The 16,044-nt window shown below is 41.3% G+C and overlaps 1 protein-coding gene across 2 annotated transcripts in view; it reads right to left on the bottom strand.

Annotated features, from left to right (window-relative positions):
* Positions 1-1,244: 1,244 nt before the first annotated feature.
* The window catches only part of ZNF475 (zinc finger protein 475), a 29,915-nt gene continuing 15,115 nt past the window's right edge, over positions 1,245-16,044 (bottom strand). The window contains exon 3 of one of the 2 annotated variants that reach the window (XM_075740573.1): positions 1,245-1,381. In XM_075740573.1, the coding sequence (XP_075596688.1) occupies positions 1,311-1,381 (71 nt within the window). In that variant the 3' untranslated portion in view covers positions 1,245-1,310. Of the gene's footprint in view, positions 1,382-7,252; positions 11,255-16,044 lie in introns of those variants that run through there. The other variant, XM_075740571.1, reaches the window with a different exon arrangement.

The raw sequence follows: 16,044 nt of genomic DNA, 5'->3' as shown, positions 1-16,044 counted from the left end.
CTTTTGGCTACTGATACTTTGCAACTTGCCAGGCTCGCCCAGTCCTTGTTTTTGATAAAATCCATTCTTGTGGTGTTTCCTGTTATATCAGCTTTTCCTATATATCAGCTTTTAAAGAATGACACATTTGTGTTGCACCCATAATTGTGAGCATATTTCATACTCTGTGAAAATATAGTAAATTTACTATATAATAAACAACTTTGGAGATGCTGAAACAAAAGCCTACCATACATATTTCACCTCCTTATTTCATTTCTGAAGTAATCTTTGGTTGCTAACATTTTTGCCTGACAGGCAACCTACACAAACATACAGAGGCACACTACTGCTGTGGATTAACTTGTTTACAAGAGTATAGCTATTAAATCTGGAAGTTGGGTGATTTTCTCTTTAGATATTTACTGGCTTTTAGTAATAATTGATTAATAAGAATATACATTTTAAAGAAAAATTTCTATGACTGTAAAGAAAAATATATTTCTTAGCCATAAGATAGAGAACAGAAAATAATACTTTTGTGTATTCCAAAGTCTTTCATGAGAAGTTTTCCATATATCCTGCAGTTATTAAATACATTAGTGCTGCATAGCGCTTTGTTAAGTAGTATTATTCCTAGAACATTTCACAGACACAAAGATTGGAATTCAGAGCTTGTGATATGGAAAAAGATAAAAGGTGAGTGTTTGGGAAAAGCTAGCTGGTAATTCAGTATTCTTAATTTCCAGTCTTCTCAGTTGATTTGTTGCAAAATATTTAACTGGTTTTCACTGGTAAAATCCTGACATTGCCCATTATATTTGTGGACATGTTCTTTCTTCAGAAACTCTTACAATGGAGTTAGAAGCATTCATCTCCACGTTAGAGGATAGTTTTTTTTTTTTCTCAAATATATATTTTTAGTGGTTAGGTCATGTATAGTCAACATTCTTGTAGAGGAAGAGGATGCATTTTATTTTAAAATATTTATTAGTTCTTTTTTGGAATCACTTTCAAATTTTATAGCACTTGCTTTTGTCACCAAGTTAGAAACATGACCAGAAGGCTCTGTTCCAGTGCTTGATCATCACAAGAGCATGTGCAGAGTGTCTGACTCTTGGAGACAGAGCCTGGCTGATGTGTATGGTGAGAAAAAAAAACAGCTGAAACTGACATACTGGCTTTAGCATCAGGGCGAGGTTGACACAGCAAATCAAGGAGAGCATTAGTTTGGACACCTGGTGAATCAGGAAAATGTCATCTCACTAGAGGAGACTGTAGCGTGGAGACCGAGGCCAGACATTCTCCCCATTTTAAACCGGTGACAGCTCTCAGAAGTGAAGTTGGTTAATGCACGCCTGTCTCCAACAGCTGCAGCTGCTCTTCCTGGCATCCTGAGACACTGGAGAGGAAAGGAATACAGGAGGACTGTTGGAAATTACCACTAATCCAATATCTAGCATTTACTTCTTCTAGTTAGATACTAATCCAGTATCTGGCATGTTTTTCTTCTCAAAGCCAGATTCAGGGGTTCTTACTGTATGTGCTCAGATTTCTTAGAAGTTTGTGTCTATATTCTTGAAGCAGAGTCTGTGGGGCCCTGAACTGGCCCTGCCTGTCTTCTAACACATCACAGGAACCACATCCTCCATTCCTGTCTTGAGTATGTAAATGGGGCAGAGATTGGGAAGGCTGCCTTTTAACTTTAACTGTATCTCTCACCACCCTTTAAAATAATATTCAGCTGGGTTTGCTGCAGGTATTAAGAGGTGAATGGCATTGCCAGGATAAAAATGAACCAGCTCTGTTCTTCAGTACAATGCAAACATTTTCTTCTCTTTGGCATTACTGCACAAGATGTGCTGTGTTTCTTATAGTAACCGAGAACTTGTAGAAACAAATATCAGGTGCATAGAGGAAACAGTGGAAATGTGGTAATCTCTGATTCTATCCAGTTGCTAAAAGAGGAGGTATTTCTTTAAATGAACCACGTGCAATTTTGTACTGGCTTGCATCAAACTGCAATATGTCACATCTGATATTTACAGTAGTTTATGTACTGAAAAAGGATGAGGTGAATTCAGGGTCAGGAGGATACTGTAAATGCTATTCCTGCTGTTCTCTGTAATCCTGCATGCATGTGTGGGGAATAGTCCAATTTCTTTTTACACTTGTGAATACTCACACTGGGTCATACCTAAATTGGTGCTGAGCACCTGCAGACATTTGCAGGTGCCAAACATCTTCCCTCAATCCATTTCTGCTCCATATTAGTTACATGAGCTTATAACCTTATAACCAAACCTTCCTTCCCAGCCCCAGCTCTTACAATGGTCCAGTCTGTACTTGAACTCTGGGGCTTTTCGCTGATTTTGACCATTAATTTCTTCCTTGTTACAGAACAGCCCATAGAGAATGGGAAGTTTGTATCTAGTAAGTCAGATACTTGGGGAGAATAAATAGATGTTATGACATTGCACCACCTGCACAGGAAAGGCAGCCTGATGGCTATATAATTGACCATTATCCCAAAGCTGACTGTGGTCTTCTGCCTTTGACAGAATACATGGCAACAGCCAAAGTCTCATCTCAGTTACACACACAGAAATGAAAAATAATTTCATTGTATTCTCTGATGTAAACAAGACCAAGGTTCACACTTCAGCCTCCCTTTTTTCCTTTCTTTTTTTTTTTTTACTTTTTTTGCAAAATGATATTCCATCAAGTTTCTGATCCACAAAAATTCCAACTCTGTGGTAGAGCGTACACAATGAAACTCTCCCCATCAAGATTTGGCAATGTTTAAAGTATGTCTGCTGAAACTTAAAGCAAGCTAACATAGACATGGTCAGATAGATAGATAATAAATGAAAATAGGAGGGATGAAAGAAGAGATGAAAGAGAGGGCTTGAAGAATGTAGTGGGAAGATATAATCAATACATGGTAGAATCCAAAAAGCTCACCTCCTTGCCTGCATTACTAGTATATCTTTTTTTTTTTTTCCAGTAGACACCCAGGTTATCAAACAAATGTAGGTCGGGCACTGAGTAATTTGAGCCTTATGACACTAATCCAATGAGCGTGACTTGGATTTCCCCTTTTAGGAAGAGGTGGACTTTGTGATCCTGCGATATACTTCAAAACTTGGGAAGCTGAATCTCTCTGGGACGTTCATCAGATCCCTTGCAACTGCTCACTGCGCAGTCTCCTGTGCGTGGGATCGGTGCCAGGTCTGTGGCAGGCTGCAGATGCCTTCAGGGATCCCCACGTAGAATGGAAATTGTCGCTGTTGCTGTGCGCATCACTCAGGGCTGGGGGGAGCCAAGTGGCGACGCAGCGGTGGCAGTTCTGGGCATGGGAAGCTGCCACTAAGCCAGCAAGCTCCTCCATGCAGCCTGTGGGTGGTTCACAGCAGGGAGGAGTGATGTGGGAAAGCACTGGAAGCTGCTGACAGTTTCCATACTCCACCCAGCACCCCCCAAACGTGCTGCTTCTCCCAACCACCTCCCACCTCCTCCTTCCCCAGGTTGAAACACGTTAGCCAAGCTGCATCCTCACTGACGCAGGGCTCCTGCCTGGTAGCTGAGGGTCTACATAACACTGGATAGCCAAGGAAAGGGTGGTGACCACCCAGCTCTCACTGGGTGGCCTTGCCTCTGAGTTGTTTTCATCAAACCCAGATGCTGATGGTAGCCAGAGTCCTGGCGCTTTTATTCCACAAGGGGTACCATCTGAAGGCCAGGCCCCAAGGCCAGGGAGTCACAGACCACGAGTAGTACCGTGATGCAGTACTGGCAGATTTCAGCTTGTCAGACTGTGGTCTTTTCCCATAAGGGGCTGTCAGACAGTCTGATTTAGAAAAAAGATGGTCTTCATCTGTCTCACTGGCAAGGCCTCAGCTCTTGTGGTAGCCAGCAGAAGCAACCTGCTCAGGTTCCTGATGCTGTCTCTGGGAAGACCTCTTAACTGTAAAAACATGAGCCCTCTCCTGGCATAGGCTGGCCAGAAGGCAGACAGTGATCTCCTCTGGAACCCATGTGTGACTAGGACTGGGACTAGGCCTGAGACAGCACGTTGTTTTTTGGTTTTTGGTTTTTTTTTTCTTCTTTTTTTTTCCCCTTTTTTTTTTTTTAAAGGAAAGAGCAAAATAGGAAAGAAAAAATAAATTCCCATGATTAGAGGCAAAAGAACAAAAAAATGTACCAGAAAGCTAACAGCTAAATGCTGAGAAAATTGCTGTGTAGCATGTCAGATGTAGGTATTTATAGCATCCTGTGAATTGTTCTCATACAGCATAAGGATAGCTTCTGGCTTCCCTGGCATATGGTGGGTTGGGAAATTATTGAAGGATTCCTTCATGAGATTTAGGGCCATCTGGGAGTCAGGAGGAATGCTTGGAGTGAATTCGTCTCTCATTCGTACATGGTTTGTCTGCAGTAAAGACATCTTTCACTCCAGATGCGTGACATGACTGTAAGAAGCATGAGCGTAACTGGAGAATAAAGGACCTGTTGTTGAGCAGGTTACTCAACACATTTCTCAAGCAACTGTACCACTGTGAGCAGAAGCAACATGTTCTACTCTCCATAACCCCTGTTTAGGACTGTATTTGCAAAGACCTGTTTCTCCTCAACATCACAGAAAATGCCAAAGATTTTACATAGGCAGATCGGTCTATCTGCATCTGGCTTATTCTAGTACTGGTCTTGCAATATTAAACATGAATTTTAATTTCAAGATTGCCTGCCATAGTTCAGAAGATCATGCTTCTGGCAAACCTCAAGTACCTAGCAAACAGCTTAGTCAGGGGCCATTTCTTGGAGGCCAGGGTGAGCAGAGGAAAACAGGACTGATTTGTAACTTTGCACTCCAGCAATCAGTTTCCCAACTTTAAAATAGCATTAATGAGCCTTGCCTGGCAGAGGCTGTAAGCCTTAACTAATGGCTGGTTTAAAAGCACTTGGAGAGCTCTGAATGGAAGGTGCAATGGGAGTGCAAAGTATTACAGTTATTAGAGTCTGTCAGATCTCTTAGCAGTCCTTGCAAAGTTTCCAGAGGCTCTCCAGCACTTTTAGTTCTTAATTTCACCCTGGGGGACTCTCCAGTTACTTCAGTACCCAGAAGCCCGGAAGAAAGCTTGATGTCCACTAGGCTCACTTTCTCTATATATTTCTCTAAGCACATACAGATATTCACATCACTTGATGAAAGTAGTTTATAGCTAGAAACACCTTCTTTAAATAAATCCTTTGTAACCTACACATGACTTTTTCCATGAGCTCTTTGTTTGAGTCTGTTTAGAAGTAAAACATTCTACTCCAATTTCAAGTATTTTCACTCATCCCTAAACAGTATACATTCATGTACAACAGTAACCGGCAATCAGTTAGCTATCAGGAGACTTGACCTTGAAGTCATATGAGCTTTTGAAGGAAGTTGATTAATTGCAGATATAGAAAAACCCTTTGAAACCTTAACCAGATGAGAATATTTACTTCATGTGACTCATATGTAAAAACCACTTAGAACAGCATTTCAGGGGAAATCTCTGATCAGAGCTCACTCTGTCAACTTACAGAAATAAAGAAAATATCTGAAGTGTGTTTCTAGATGTAATCTGCTCTCTGCAACTGCAAGACAGTCTGTTCAACATGAGATGAATGTAATAGTACTTGGTAAATCCCAAAGACACAAGAAGGATCCAGAGATGGAAAGAATGCCAGATTGTCACACGTGGAATTTGCATTATTTTAGAGAATAAAATCATCTTCAGTGTTGAGGCTTATTTTCCATGCAAGTCAGAGCTATAAATGACTAAATCATAATAATGCTATTGGACGACAAGAGTTAAATGATTTCAAATTACGAGAAGTGCTTATATTGCCACCTGCTGGGCTTTGTCGATTCACGAGCAAACAAAGCACATCAACAAGATCTTTCACAAATGTGCGCTGTTTTTCAAATGCCTCTTGCAGATATAGAGTGGACAATCATTTAAAATTAAATGATCAGACACAGTCCCTGAAAAAAACCCCAAAATCATCAGTGCTAATGGCTCCAACAGACTACTTCTCCCTATTTTACACTTGGGCTAATCCCCAAACATCAACCCTTCTTGACAAAACATACTAATTTTTCAAATAGTTTTTTGTTAAAATGTAAGTAAATCCATTTTTAAGGTGCATGTTTGGCAACTCTTACCACATATGAAAGTATCTGTTTGCAAGAAGGGGTAAAATATATTTGATGTACTGAATAGTGGGGTGTTCTTGCTACAGTACAGTATCTAACACTATGAAGAAAAGGTAACGACAAGTACCCAAATCTTTTTTTCTGGAATAATTGACTCCTTCATGCTGAATATTTTAGTCACTTCTGTGCTTATACAAATATTGTAGAGTGCTGTGTGTGCTACTGGGAGATTATATCAGTTTCAAACTGTAATCAACTGTGTCAATGTAGTTATTGTTTTGTATTGTTTTATGCAATGCAGCTCATCTACAAGATGATGTGGCACATTTGGTGTAGATGTAAGTGATGGCCAAAATTGGTGACAAGTTTGCAGCAAAACAAAGTGCTTTCCGACCACCTTTTCTCTCTTCAGATTTGGAAAAATCAAGAGAGTGGGGACTAGTAGGAAACTGCTGCATGTGGGACTTTGCCATTAGTGTCATATGTTCTGTAATAATAATACTCCTTCTTCCACAAAAATAAGTTTTGGGAAACAAATGAAATTAAATCTAAGGAGACAATGTATTTGGGGAATTACTGAATCTGAAAGATTTTTAAAATGAAATTTAAAATAAGGTGCAAAAATAAATTTTTGAAACTCAAAAAAAACGTTGTAGAAATGGTTCGATCCTCTATTTTTTATCCTAAAGTGATTTTTTCTCCCTTCACCATTACGCTATTGAACAGGGACAGAAAACAATTTCTTAAACCTGGCAAAAGATCCAGCCCTAAGAATATTCACTTTTCACTGGTGTATTGCTTTGTTTCTCCCACACTCCCCAGTCCAGAGGATTTACAAATGTTACATCTTTTCTGGGAAAACATGCAATTGAAAAAAATGTTTCACATATTTGGCATTCTTCAAAGGGTTCTACCTTGCTATTGCTCCTAGACTTAAGGTAATTCACACTGTGAAATGTCACATTGTCATGGTTTAACCCCAGCTGGTAGCTAAGCACCATGCAGCTGCCCTCTCACCCCTCCTCTGCCAAGGGGATGGGGGGGAGAATGGGAAAAAAAAACCCCAAACTTTGTGGGTTGAGATAAAGACAATTTAATAGGATAACAAAGGAAGAGAATAATAAGAATAACAACAGCAATAACAATAAATATAAAACAAGTGACGCACAAATACAATTGCTCACCACATGCAAAAAAAATCCCCAATGCCTAGTCTGTTTCCGAGCAGCCATCCTGCCTCCCAGCTAGCTTCCCCAGTTATATCCGGAGCATGACATTATATGGCAGGGAATATCCCTTTGGCCAGTTTGGGTCAGCTGTCCTGGCTGTGCTCTTCCAGCTTCTTGTGCACCTGGCAGGGCATGAGAAGCTGTAAAATCCTTGACTTAGTATACACACAACAACTACCTAGCAATAACTGAAACCATCAGTGTGTTATCAACATTATTCTCAAACTAAATCCAAATCACAGCACTATAACAGCTACTAGAAATAAAATTATCTCTATATCTCAGCCAAAACCAGGACAGTATCCACCCCTTATTCCACACCATCTACATCATGCCAAGGTCCTATACTTTGCAATGCATTCCAATTAATCACCATCAATTTTCCTGTCTTTTGATATGTACACACAGGTATCATTCCCTTAGTCTATGGGCAATCTCTCTAAAATGTCTGTTGAGTTCTTTTAGTCCATGATTTTTGGGCTCCATCTGTCATAACAGTCTCTCAGGGCAGGAGAGACGTGTGTGACGTTGGATTGTTGCATGCTGCATCCAGAGCTTGCAGCTGGTGTATCTGGTGTGGTCCATGCTCACAATCTGCAGGTCAAAGTTGTCAATCTCAAGGAAGTTGCTCGGTGCTCATTGCTGAAGCCAGTTCTGGTTTCATCACCTCTGTACTTTGCTTGGTTTCACCAAAGTTCATTCTTCATTAGTCTGGGTGATTCTTACTGTAATACCATTGTTATGGCATATAGCAATCATAGTAGTGATGACATGCAATATTATGTAGCAGTTGACATCGTACAATTTAAGTCATTGGCTATTCTCACCCAAAATCAAACCTCCTTGAGGTACACATCAGATTTCCCCATCCTTCCACATCACCCATCAAGTGCACCCTGGTCCTTGAGCAAAAGCAAATCCCACAGATGGGTTTGCCTTTGCATGAGGCAGGAGTAACCCAGACTGTCTTCCTTCACGTATTCTTTATATGCACTACAGGAACTTTATCTCCTTCTCCAGTACGTAAAAGTTTTGATTGGGCAGGGCCAACTCAATCGGTAAATCCCGTAATGTTGACTAACCACGTGGCCTTTGCTAAATGTGTATCCCAATGTTTGAAGGTCCCACCACCCATTGCTCTCAGTGTAGTCTTTAACGGTCCATTGTATCACTCCAGGTTTTATCACTGGAGGCTGGTGCATGACAGGGTACGTGATACGCCCACTCAATGCCAGGCTCTTTGGCCCAGCTGTCTATGAGGTTGTTTTGGAAATTAGTCCCATTGTTTGACTCAATTCTTTCTGGGGTGCCATGTTGCCACAGTACTTGCTTTTCAAGGCCCAGGATAGTGTTCTGGGTGGTGACATGGGGCATGGGATGTGTTTCCAGACATCCAGTGGCTGCTTCCACCACTGTAAGTACATAGCGCTTGCCTTGGTGGGTTTGTGGAGTGTGATGTAATCAATCTGCTAGAACTCCCCATATTTATATTTCAGCCATCGTCCTCCATACCACAGAGGCTTTAACTGTTTGGCTTCTTTGATCATAGCACATGTTTCATATTCATGGATAACCTGTGCAATAGCATCTATGGTCAAGTCCACCCCTCAGTCACGAGCCCATCTATATGTTGCATCTCTTCCTTGATGGCCTGAGGCGTCATGGCCCCATTGAGCCATAAATAATTCACCATTATGTTGCCAGTCCACATCTACCTGAGCCACTTCAGTCTTAGCAGCCTGATCCACCTGCTGGTTGTTTTGATGTCCCTCAGTGGCCCAACTCTTGGGTACGTAAGTGGGATGTACCTTTACAACCAGCTTCTCTAACTGGGCAGCAGTAACTTGCCACAATGGGGCAGCCCAGATGGGTTTGCCTCTGCACTGCCAGTTGGTCTGCTTCCATTGCTGTAACCACCCCATGAGGTATTTGTCACCATCCATAACTCAGTATAGAGACACAGCACCAGACGTTTTTCTTATTCAGCAATGTCTAAAGCCAGCTGGATGGCTTTCACCTCTGCAAACCGGCTGGATTCACCTTCTCCTTCAGCAGATTCTGTGACTCAATGTATAGGACTCCATACAGCAGCCCTCCACCTCCAATGCTTTCCCGTGATGCGACAAGACCCATCAGTGAACAGGGCATGTTGCTTCTCATCTTCTGTTAGTTTATTATACGGTGGGGCCTCTTCAGCAGGTGTCATTTCCTCCTCTAGTGATATTCTGAAACCTTTGCCTTCTGGCCAGTCCACAACTAATTCCAGAATTCCTGGGCCACTGGGGTTTCCTATTTGAGCCTGCTGTGTGATCAGTGCAACCCACTGACTCCACACAGCATCAGCTGCATGGTGTGTAGAGGGGACCCTGCCTGTGATCATCTAGCCCAGCACTGGCAGTCGGGGTGCCAGGAGGAGCTGTGCTTCAGTACCAACCACCTCTGAAGCAACTCAACCCCTTCATATGCTGCCTGTGTCTCTTTTTCAGCTGGAGCATAGCAGGCCTTGGATCCTCTGTATCCCTGACTACAAAACCCCAGGGGTCGGCCTCGAGTCTCCCCTGGTGCTTTCTGCCAGAGACTCCAGGTAGGGTCATTCTCCCCATCTGCGGTGTACAGCACACTTCTGACATCTGATCCTGCCCAGACTGACCCAAGGGCTACTGCATGAACTATTTCTTGTTCCATTTGTTCAAAGGCTTGTCGTTGCTCGGGGCCCTTTTTGCAATTGTTCTTCTTCTGGGTCACTTCATAAAGAAGGCTTACAATCAGACTGTAATTTGGAATATGCATTCTCCAGAAACCCACAACACCTAAGAAACCTTGTGTTTCCTTTTTAGTTGGTGGAGACATTATTTTTTTTATCATATCCATTGGGATCTAACGGCATCCACCTTGCCATTTTATTCCTAAAATCTGGATGTCCTGTGGAGGTCCCTTGACCTGATTGTGTTTTATGGCAAAACTGGCTTTCAGAAGGTTTTGGACTATTTTCTTCCCTTTCTCAAGAACTTCTTCTGCTGTGTTGCCCCATATGATGATGTCATCAGTGTATCCCAGGTGCTCTGGAGCTTCACCCCATTCCAGTGCAGTCTGGATCAGTCCATGACAAATGGTGGGGCTGTGTTTCCACCGCTAGCGCAGTCAGTTCCATGTGTACTGGATGCCCCTCCAAGTGAAAGCAAACTGCGGCCTGCACTCTGACACCAAAACGATTGACAAAAACACATTCATGATACCAACCGTGGCGTACCACTGGGCTGCCTTTGACTCCAGTTCATACTGAAGTTCCAGCACGTCTGGCACGGCAGCACTCAGCAGCAGTGTGACCTCGGTCAGGCCACGATAGTCTGCTGTCAGTCTCCACTCTCCATTAGACTAGCGTGAGAAGCTGAGAAGTCCTTGACTTAGTGTAGACGCTACAACTACCTAGCAACAACTAAAAATATCAGTGTGTTATCAACATTATTCTCATACCAAATCCAAAACACAGCTCTATCCCAGCTACCAGAAATAAAATTAACTCTATCTTAGCCAAACCCAGGACAAACATGAGTAGAAATACCCAGGGTATTTTTAAAGTTCAGGCAGGTACAGTTCAGAATTTGACCTTAAGAGCAAGGAAGGTCACATATGCTGCAAAATCTGCCTGCAAACAGAATATATTAGCCTATTTGGACTATCATTTTTTGACTGCTTTTGAGGTCAGATCTTGGTATGTTGAAATTAGCTAGACATTTGAATGCAATGCTGCAGACTGTAGCATAGCCATGTTGTCAGTCAGCTTCAGTTACAGCTTTTCTCTCAGAAATTCCCAAACCTCCTCGTTGGCCCAAGTGGAACTGATCTGAAACACCTGCATAACCACAATGTAGAAAAGCAGTGGGTACGTACTGGAACTTTGCTCTCAAAAAATGCCATCCTTTTCCTGCTCCACTCTTTATTCATGACAAACATCTTGCTTGCATCGGAGACTGCCACTCCCAATGCCAGTTAAGCTGAATTTTCATGACAGTTTTCACTAATGAAGGAAGCAAAGCTTTGCCATACCTTCATGCTGATTTTGTCCCTAAAAAATATCTCTAAATGCTTCTGCAAGGGGTAGTTCATTTTACTGGTATGGTACTGCAGCTTTTGGATGCCAAAGAACAGCTATTTCATATGGTTGTTTTAAACTAATTAGCTCTATCACTGTAATTGTACTGTGCAGAATTTTCTATGCAATTTTATTTAAATGAATGAAAATACATCAAGAAAAGTAAATTTGAAAAGAAAATATGAAAGTCTGGCCCATAAGTGAGCCAACAAAGTCACCAGCAAAACAACCATCTGTGAAGAGAGGTGGTATAATCAGGTTTTGGGTATGAAAAAAACTGTAGGAGTCAAATGGTGGATGATACAGACAGATGGAGGCTATAAACTGGACTAAGGAAACTCTCAAGAAGCAGAGAAAACAGAATAAGGGCTGTGTTGTGTTAAACTTTGGCTTCAGATAACTATGAGTTAATCTTTCCCTGGATTGCTGGAACTGCATTATAAAGCAGTGCCAGCTATTAGGGAAGAGAGTCCTTGAGCTTTTTGGAATGCTGTGAAACTCCTAGGCTTGCCTGGAATGTGCTGATGTTCAGTGTGCACCCCAGACATGGAAGTTAGCACTAGCGTTCTTGGTCTGGAATCACTGATCAGGGACCTTGGGATATATGCTACCACCTCCCCTTCTCTGCATGTAGGTTTTCTTTAAAATAGCACAGTCTAGCAATATTTGAGAGGGTCACAGTCAGGAAGAAATCAAACTATAGCTCTGATTAGACTCCAGAAACCTTTTCTTAATTCTAATATGAAACTTCAAGACATCTATAACATATATATCCTTGCTGTGAGCTCTACTGGAGAGGAGCTCCCTCCACTCTTCACTCTTAGAAATACTATGCTGCCTAACATTATACTTGTCACTTGTTCATCATCAAGTCCACAGATCATCTTTAGCTCCTTCCTAACAATGTGACAAACCTTTGCACAAGCCAACAACTCGCTCCATCATTTAGACAACTTACAGTTCTCTATCTAAGGACAGCTGGATCTCTTGATGTTTGTAAGCACCAATCTCCTTTGACCACAGACTCACAGATGAAGTAGAAGAGCCTCTTACCTCCCTTGAAAAGAAACTGCCTGTCCAGACAACTTCATACCACAGTCACACTTTTACTAACTGACTGGGGTTAATCCCTCCTGCATTCAGGTCAGCTTCACAGACCATAATGTACAGAAAACACTAGAGGACCCACTGATACTTCCCATTGACTGTTTCAGAAGAGCTGAGTTAGCTGGCCTGAATGTCCTCCTTTGTCTTTTCAGACATGCAAGTTTTGCTAAACCAGATATTCCAGAAATTTTACTGGCTATTTTTAGTGCCACACCAGTGAGGAATTTGGTATCTAGTCAGCTATGTTACCTAAATGAGATGAGTTTATAATACATGCACAGCATCCTGGACATGTCAAGGTCAAGTATGCAGAACTGGAATTTTGTGATTGTTAAGTACTCATTTCTACCCTCGAACTTGGTTTGTTTTTTAAAAATACAGAGCTTAAATACCACATGCATGACAGATCAAGCAGCCTCTCTGCCTTCCCTTCGATAAGCTGAACAGACTGAGCCTCTTTATTCTCACAGCCACAGCTGTGTTTTCCAAGCTGCGTATTCTTTTTAAATCTTATCATCCCAATGACATAATGTAAATATTACATATTAAGGGAGTAAAAACCCTCCATGTGGTTCTGCTGTATCATTTTGGTGCATGCAGCTTATCACTTTGTAACATGAAGAGCGCAGTGTGACCCATGTCTCTGACTCCTTCTTCCATGCTGCACAGATTTTGCAACCTCATGGCAATACACTGAGAAGTGTAACTTCTCCAAGAGGTATTTGGAGAAGATACCTCTGTCCAAATGCATCAAATAAGGCTAAACAATGGAGGAGGAGATGCAGGGAGAAAGACAACTACAAGGAAGGCTATGGTGCTTTTTTTATAGCATTCTTTGTACTCACCTGAGTCTGGGCTGCATGAGGCCCATGAGGTTCTCTTTTATAAGTAAACTACCCAAATTGCACAATGGACTACCAAGTTCTGGTACCATAGTCTGTGCTCTGAGCTTGCTCCTGAAACACTCTGTCTGCCTCCTAGACACTAATACACCCAGTACTTGTGCAAAGAGGGAGTAGACTGAAGAAGGAGGTCTTGGAAACCTGCTTTCTGTCACAAGCTGCATCTGGCAGTGCCCTTTCTTTACATCTTTCCAGCCTTTAAACCGGGTATAAATAGACAGTAATAAATATGACTTATTTTGAATTGTATGTATTACCAAAATAAAGTGTGAAACTAACCTGAAAGAACCATTTTCCTAACCATTTATATTTAAAAGTCCTACGAGCTAACCTAGGTAAATCTTCCTCCCTTCAGGGCACCAGAGAAAGTAAGGAAGGCAAAGCTCTTACTTGTTTTGAAATCAATCTCCTCTTTCTGACCAGTCTGGGAGCTTATCTTCCATTTGAGACTGTATCTTAAAACTTTTTGTCCAGAGATCTCTCTCACTGCTGCTCTGAAGACCTTCTTAACCCATTCTGACTTTGCAGTCTGATTCAACTTCCAAATCCAGGGACAAATCATATCGCAGGTCAACTGTTCTTGCCTTCAGAAGCAGTTTTCCCTTATCATTTACACGAGTGATGGGGTTGGGATCTACATTCTTAGAGAAATGAGGCTCCTGAAGATGCAAAGACTTTTGAAAGATATGTATCTTTCAGTTTCTACTTTTTAATTGCTCCCTTTGAAGTCTTTACTACCTAACTCAGAGATACAATCTACCTGTAATATATTTCTTAGACTTTTGCAAACCGTTTTTTTTTGCCTGGGCAGACAGGACCCCTGCAGAAAACACTGATTCAGACAAAAGCCTCCCTAGAATTCCTTTTGCATGGACCAGCTCCCTGAACTGGGTAATAAAAACAAGCTTAATTCTCAATTATGAAATTCTATTGTTAAATATAGGCCATGAAAGCTTGTGCACCATCATAAAAAACCTCCAGGAACTAATTTGATTAAGGCATATATGTGTCAATATCTGATCGATCCCTTAACCTTAATGGCTCCATCCTATACCCATATGCTAGTGTGGGACTTGGCTTCAGTGAAACCAAATTTTATGTTTGCAAATCCAGAACTAAAGCTTAAGCATACAAATTGTCAGTGGTCAGGAGGCAGTGCTGAAAGCATAATTTCTATACAGCGCTATATATTTTCCAGGTCTATGCCATGCAGAGAGAATTCACAGATCTATGTATTTAAATGAATGAAATTAATTTCATCTATTTTTAGATAGAAACTGACATCGCATTTACAAATTTTTTATTCCTCAAGCTGTGGTCTACTCAGTGCTGGTAGTCTTTAAGAAAAAGTGTCCACAAAACTGTTTTGTTAAGACCTGCTAGGCATTTTTTTGCTACTGCCCTTAAAGATGTGGGACCTTTTGAAGCTTGTATAGTAACTAAAGGACTGTGGCTTTCTCAATTTGCTAAACTATACCATTTCACATATAATGTTTATCTGCAGTCATGGGTTCTTTCATTAATGTCCAATTTTTGAAGTTTGAAGTCTTTTAAGTTTTTTAAATGCATCTAACTTGACTATGATCTTCAGAATTACTTTTCTAAAATGTTTAATTTTTTTATTGGAACTAGTAGGTTCAACTGGCTAATCTAAAATGTCAGGGATTTTGTTTATGGTCTAAAAGTGGATGCTCATTTGTTTAATGTGATTGAACTTTGCTTGACAACCTATGTTCTGACTTTCTGTATATGTTGTCCAGGAATAGTTTTAGGTGCTGTCATCACATTTGAGGCAAACTAGATGGAATGTCATTGGTTTTGAAGTACAGGAAAACATTTTTCAGCTCTTTAGATGTGTTGTGCCAGTAGGAAACATGGGATTGAGATGGAAATCAGCATGAGCCAACAGTGGACAAGAAAAGGTTAAGTGACAAATCACTAAAGTACAGAAACAAAGGAAGCAAAGTAGCTCAATTTCTCATTTCCTTTTCCTCTTCTGCAAAAAAAGTCAGAATGCCAAGCAATAATGAAAAATGCTCTTCAGATCTCATTTTAACTCTGTTGAGTGCAAACCCTGAAGGCATTATCAGTGTTTCTCCCAGTGAAGAAATCTTGCCATAGAACTCATCATCAGCATTTGCACAAACCAACAACAGGGCTGGTGAGCTCAGCAGAAAAGCTCATGACAGAGTAACCTAGAGATGTGAGTGACAGAGCTTTCTTGTCAGTGTTTGAAATGGGATGATATGCACTCCCATGTCAGTGCTTTTTATATTTCTACATATTTTGAAAATAATTGTACCCACAATGTTATTGAGGGAAGGGGATGTTACAACCTCTGAGATCTTTCTGAGGGCTGTTGCCTTCTGCTGAGTTTCTGCATGCTCTGGTCTCACCATCAGTGCCCTCACAGCCCAATATTGACTTGCTTCTCTGAGTGGTAAGGCTCACCGTTTCACAGATCTCACATTAAGTTCAGAGCTCATCAGCAATCACCTATAAGCAGAGGCAGCTCTAAATTTGCCACATCCTCATTTGACT

The sequence above is a fragment of the Balearica regulorum genome, chromosome Z, assembly GCF_011004875.1.
Source record: "Balearica regulorum gibbericeps isolate bBalReg1 chromosome Z, bBalReg1.pri, whole genome shotgun sequence".
NCBI classification, from domain to species: Eukaryota; Metazoa; Chordata; class Aves; order Gruiformes; family Gruidae; genus Balearica; species Balearica regulorum.
This window is presented reverse-complemented; position numbering and strand designations above follow the sequence as displayed.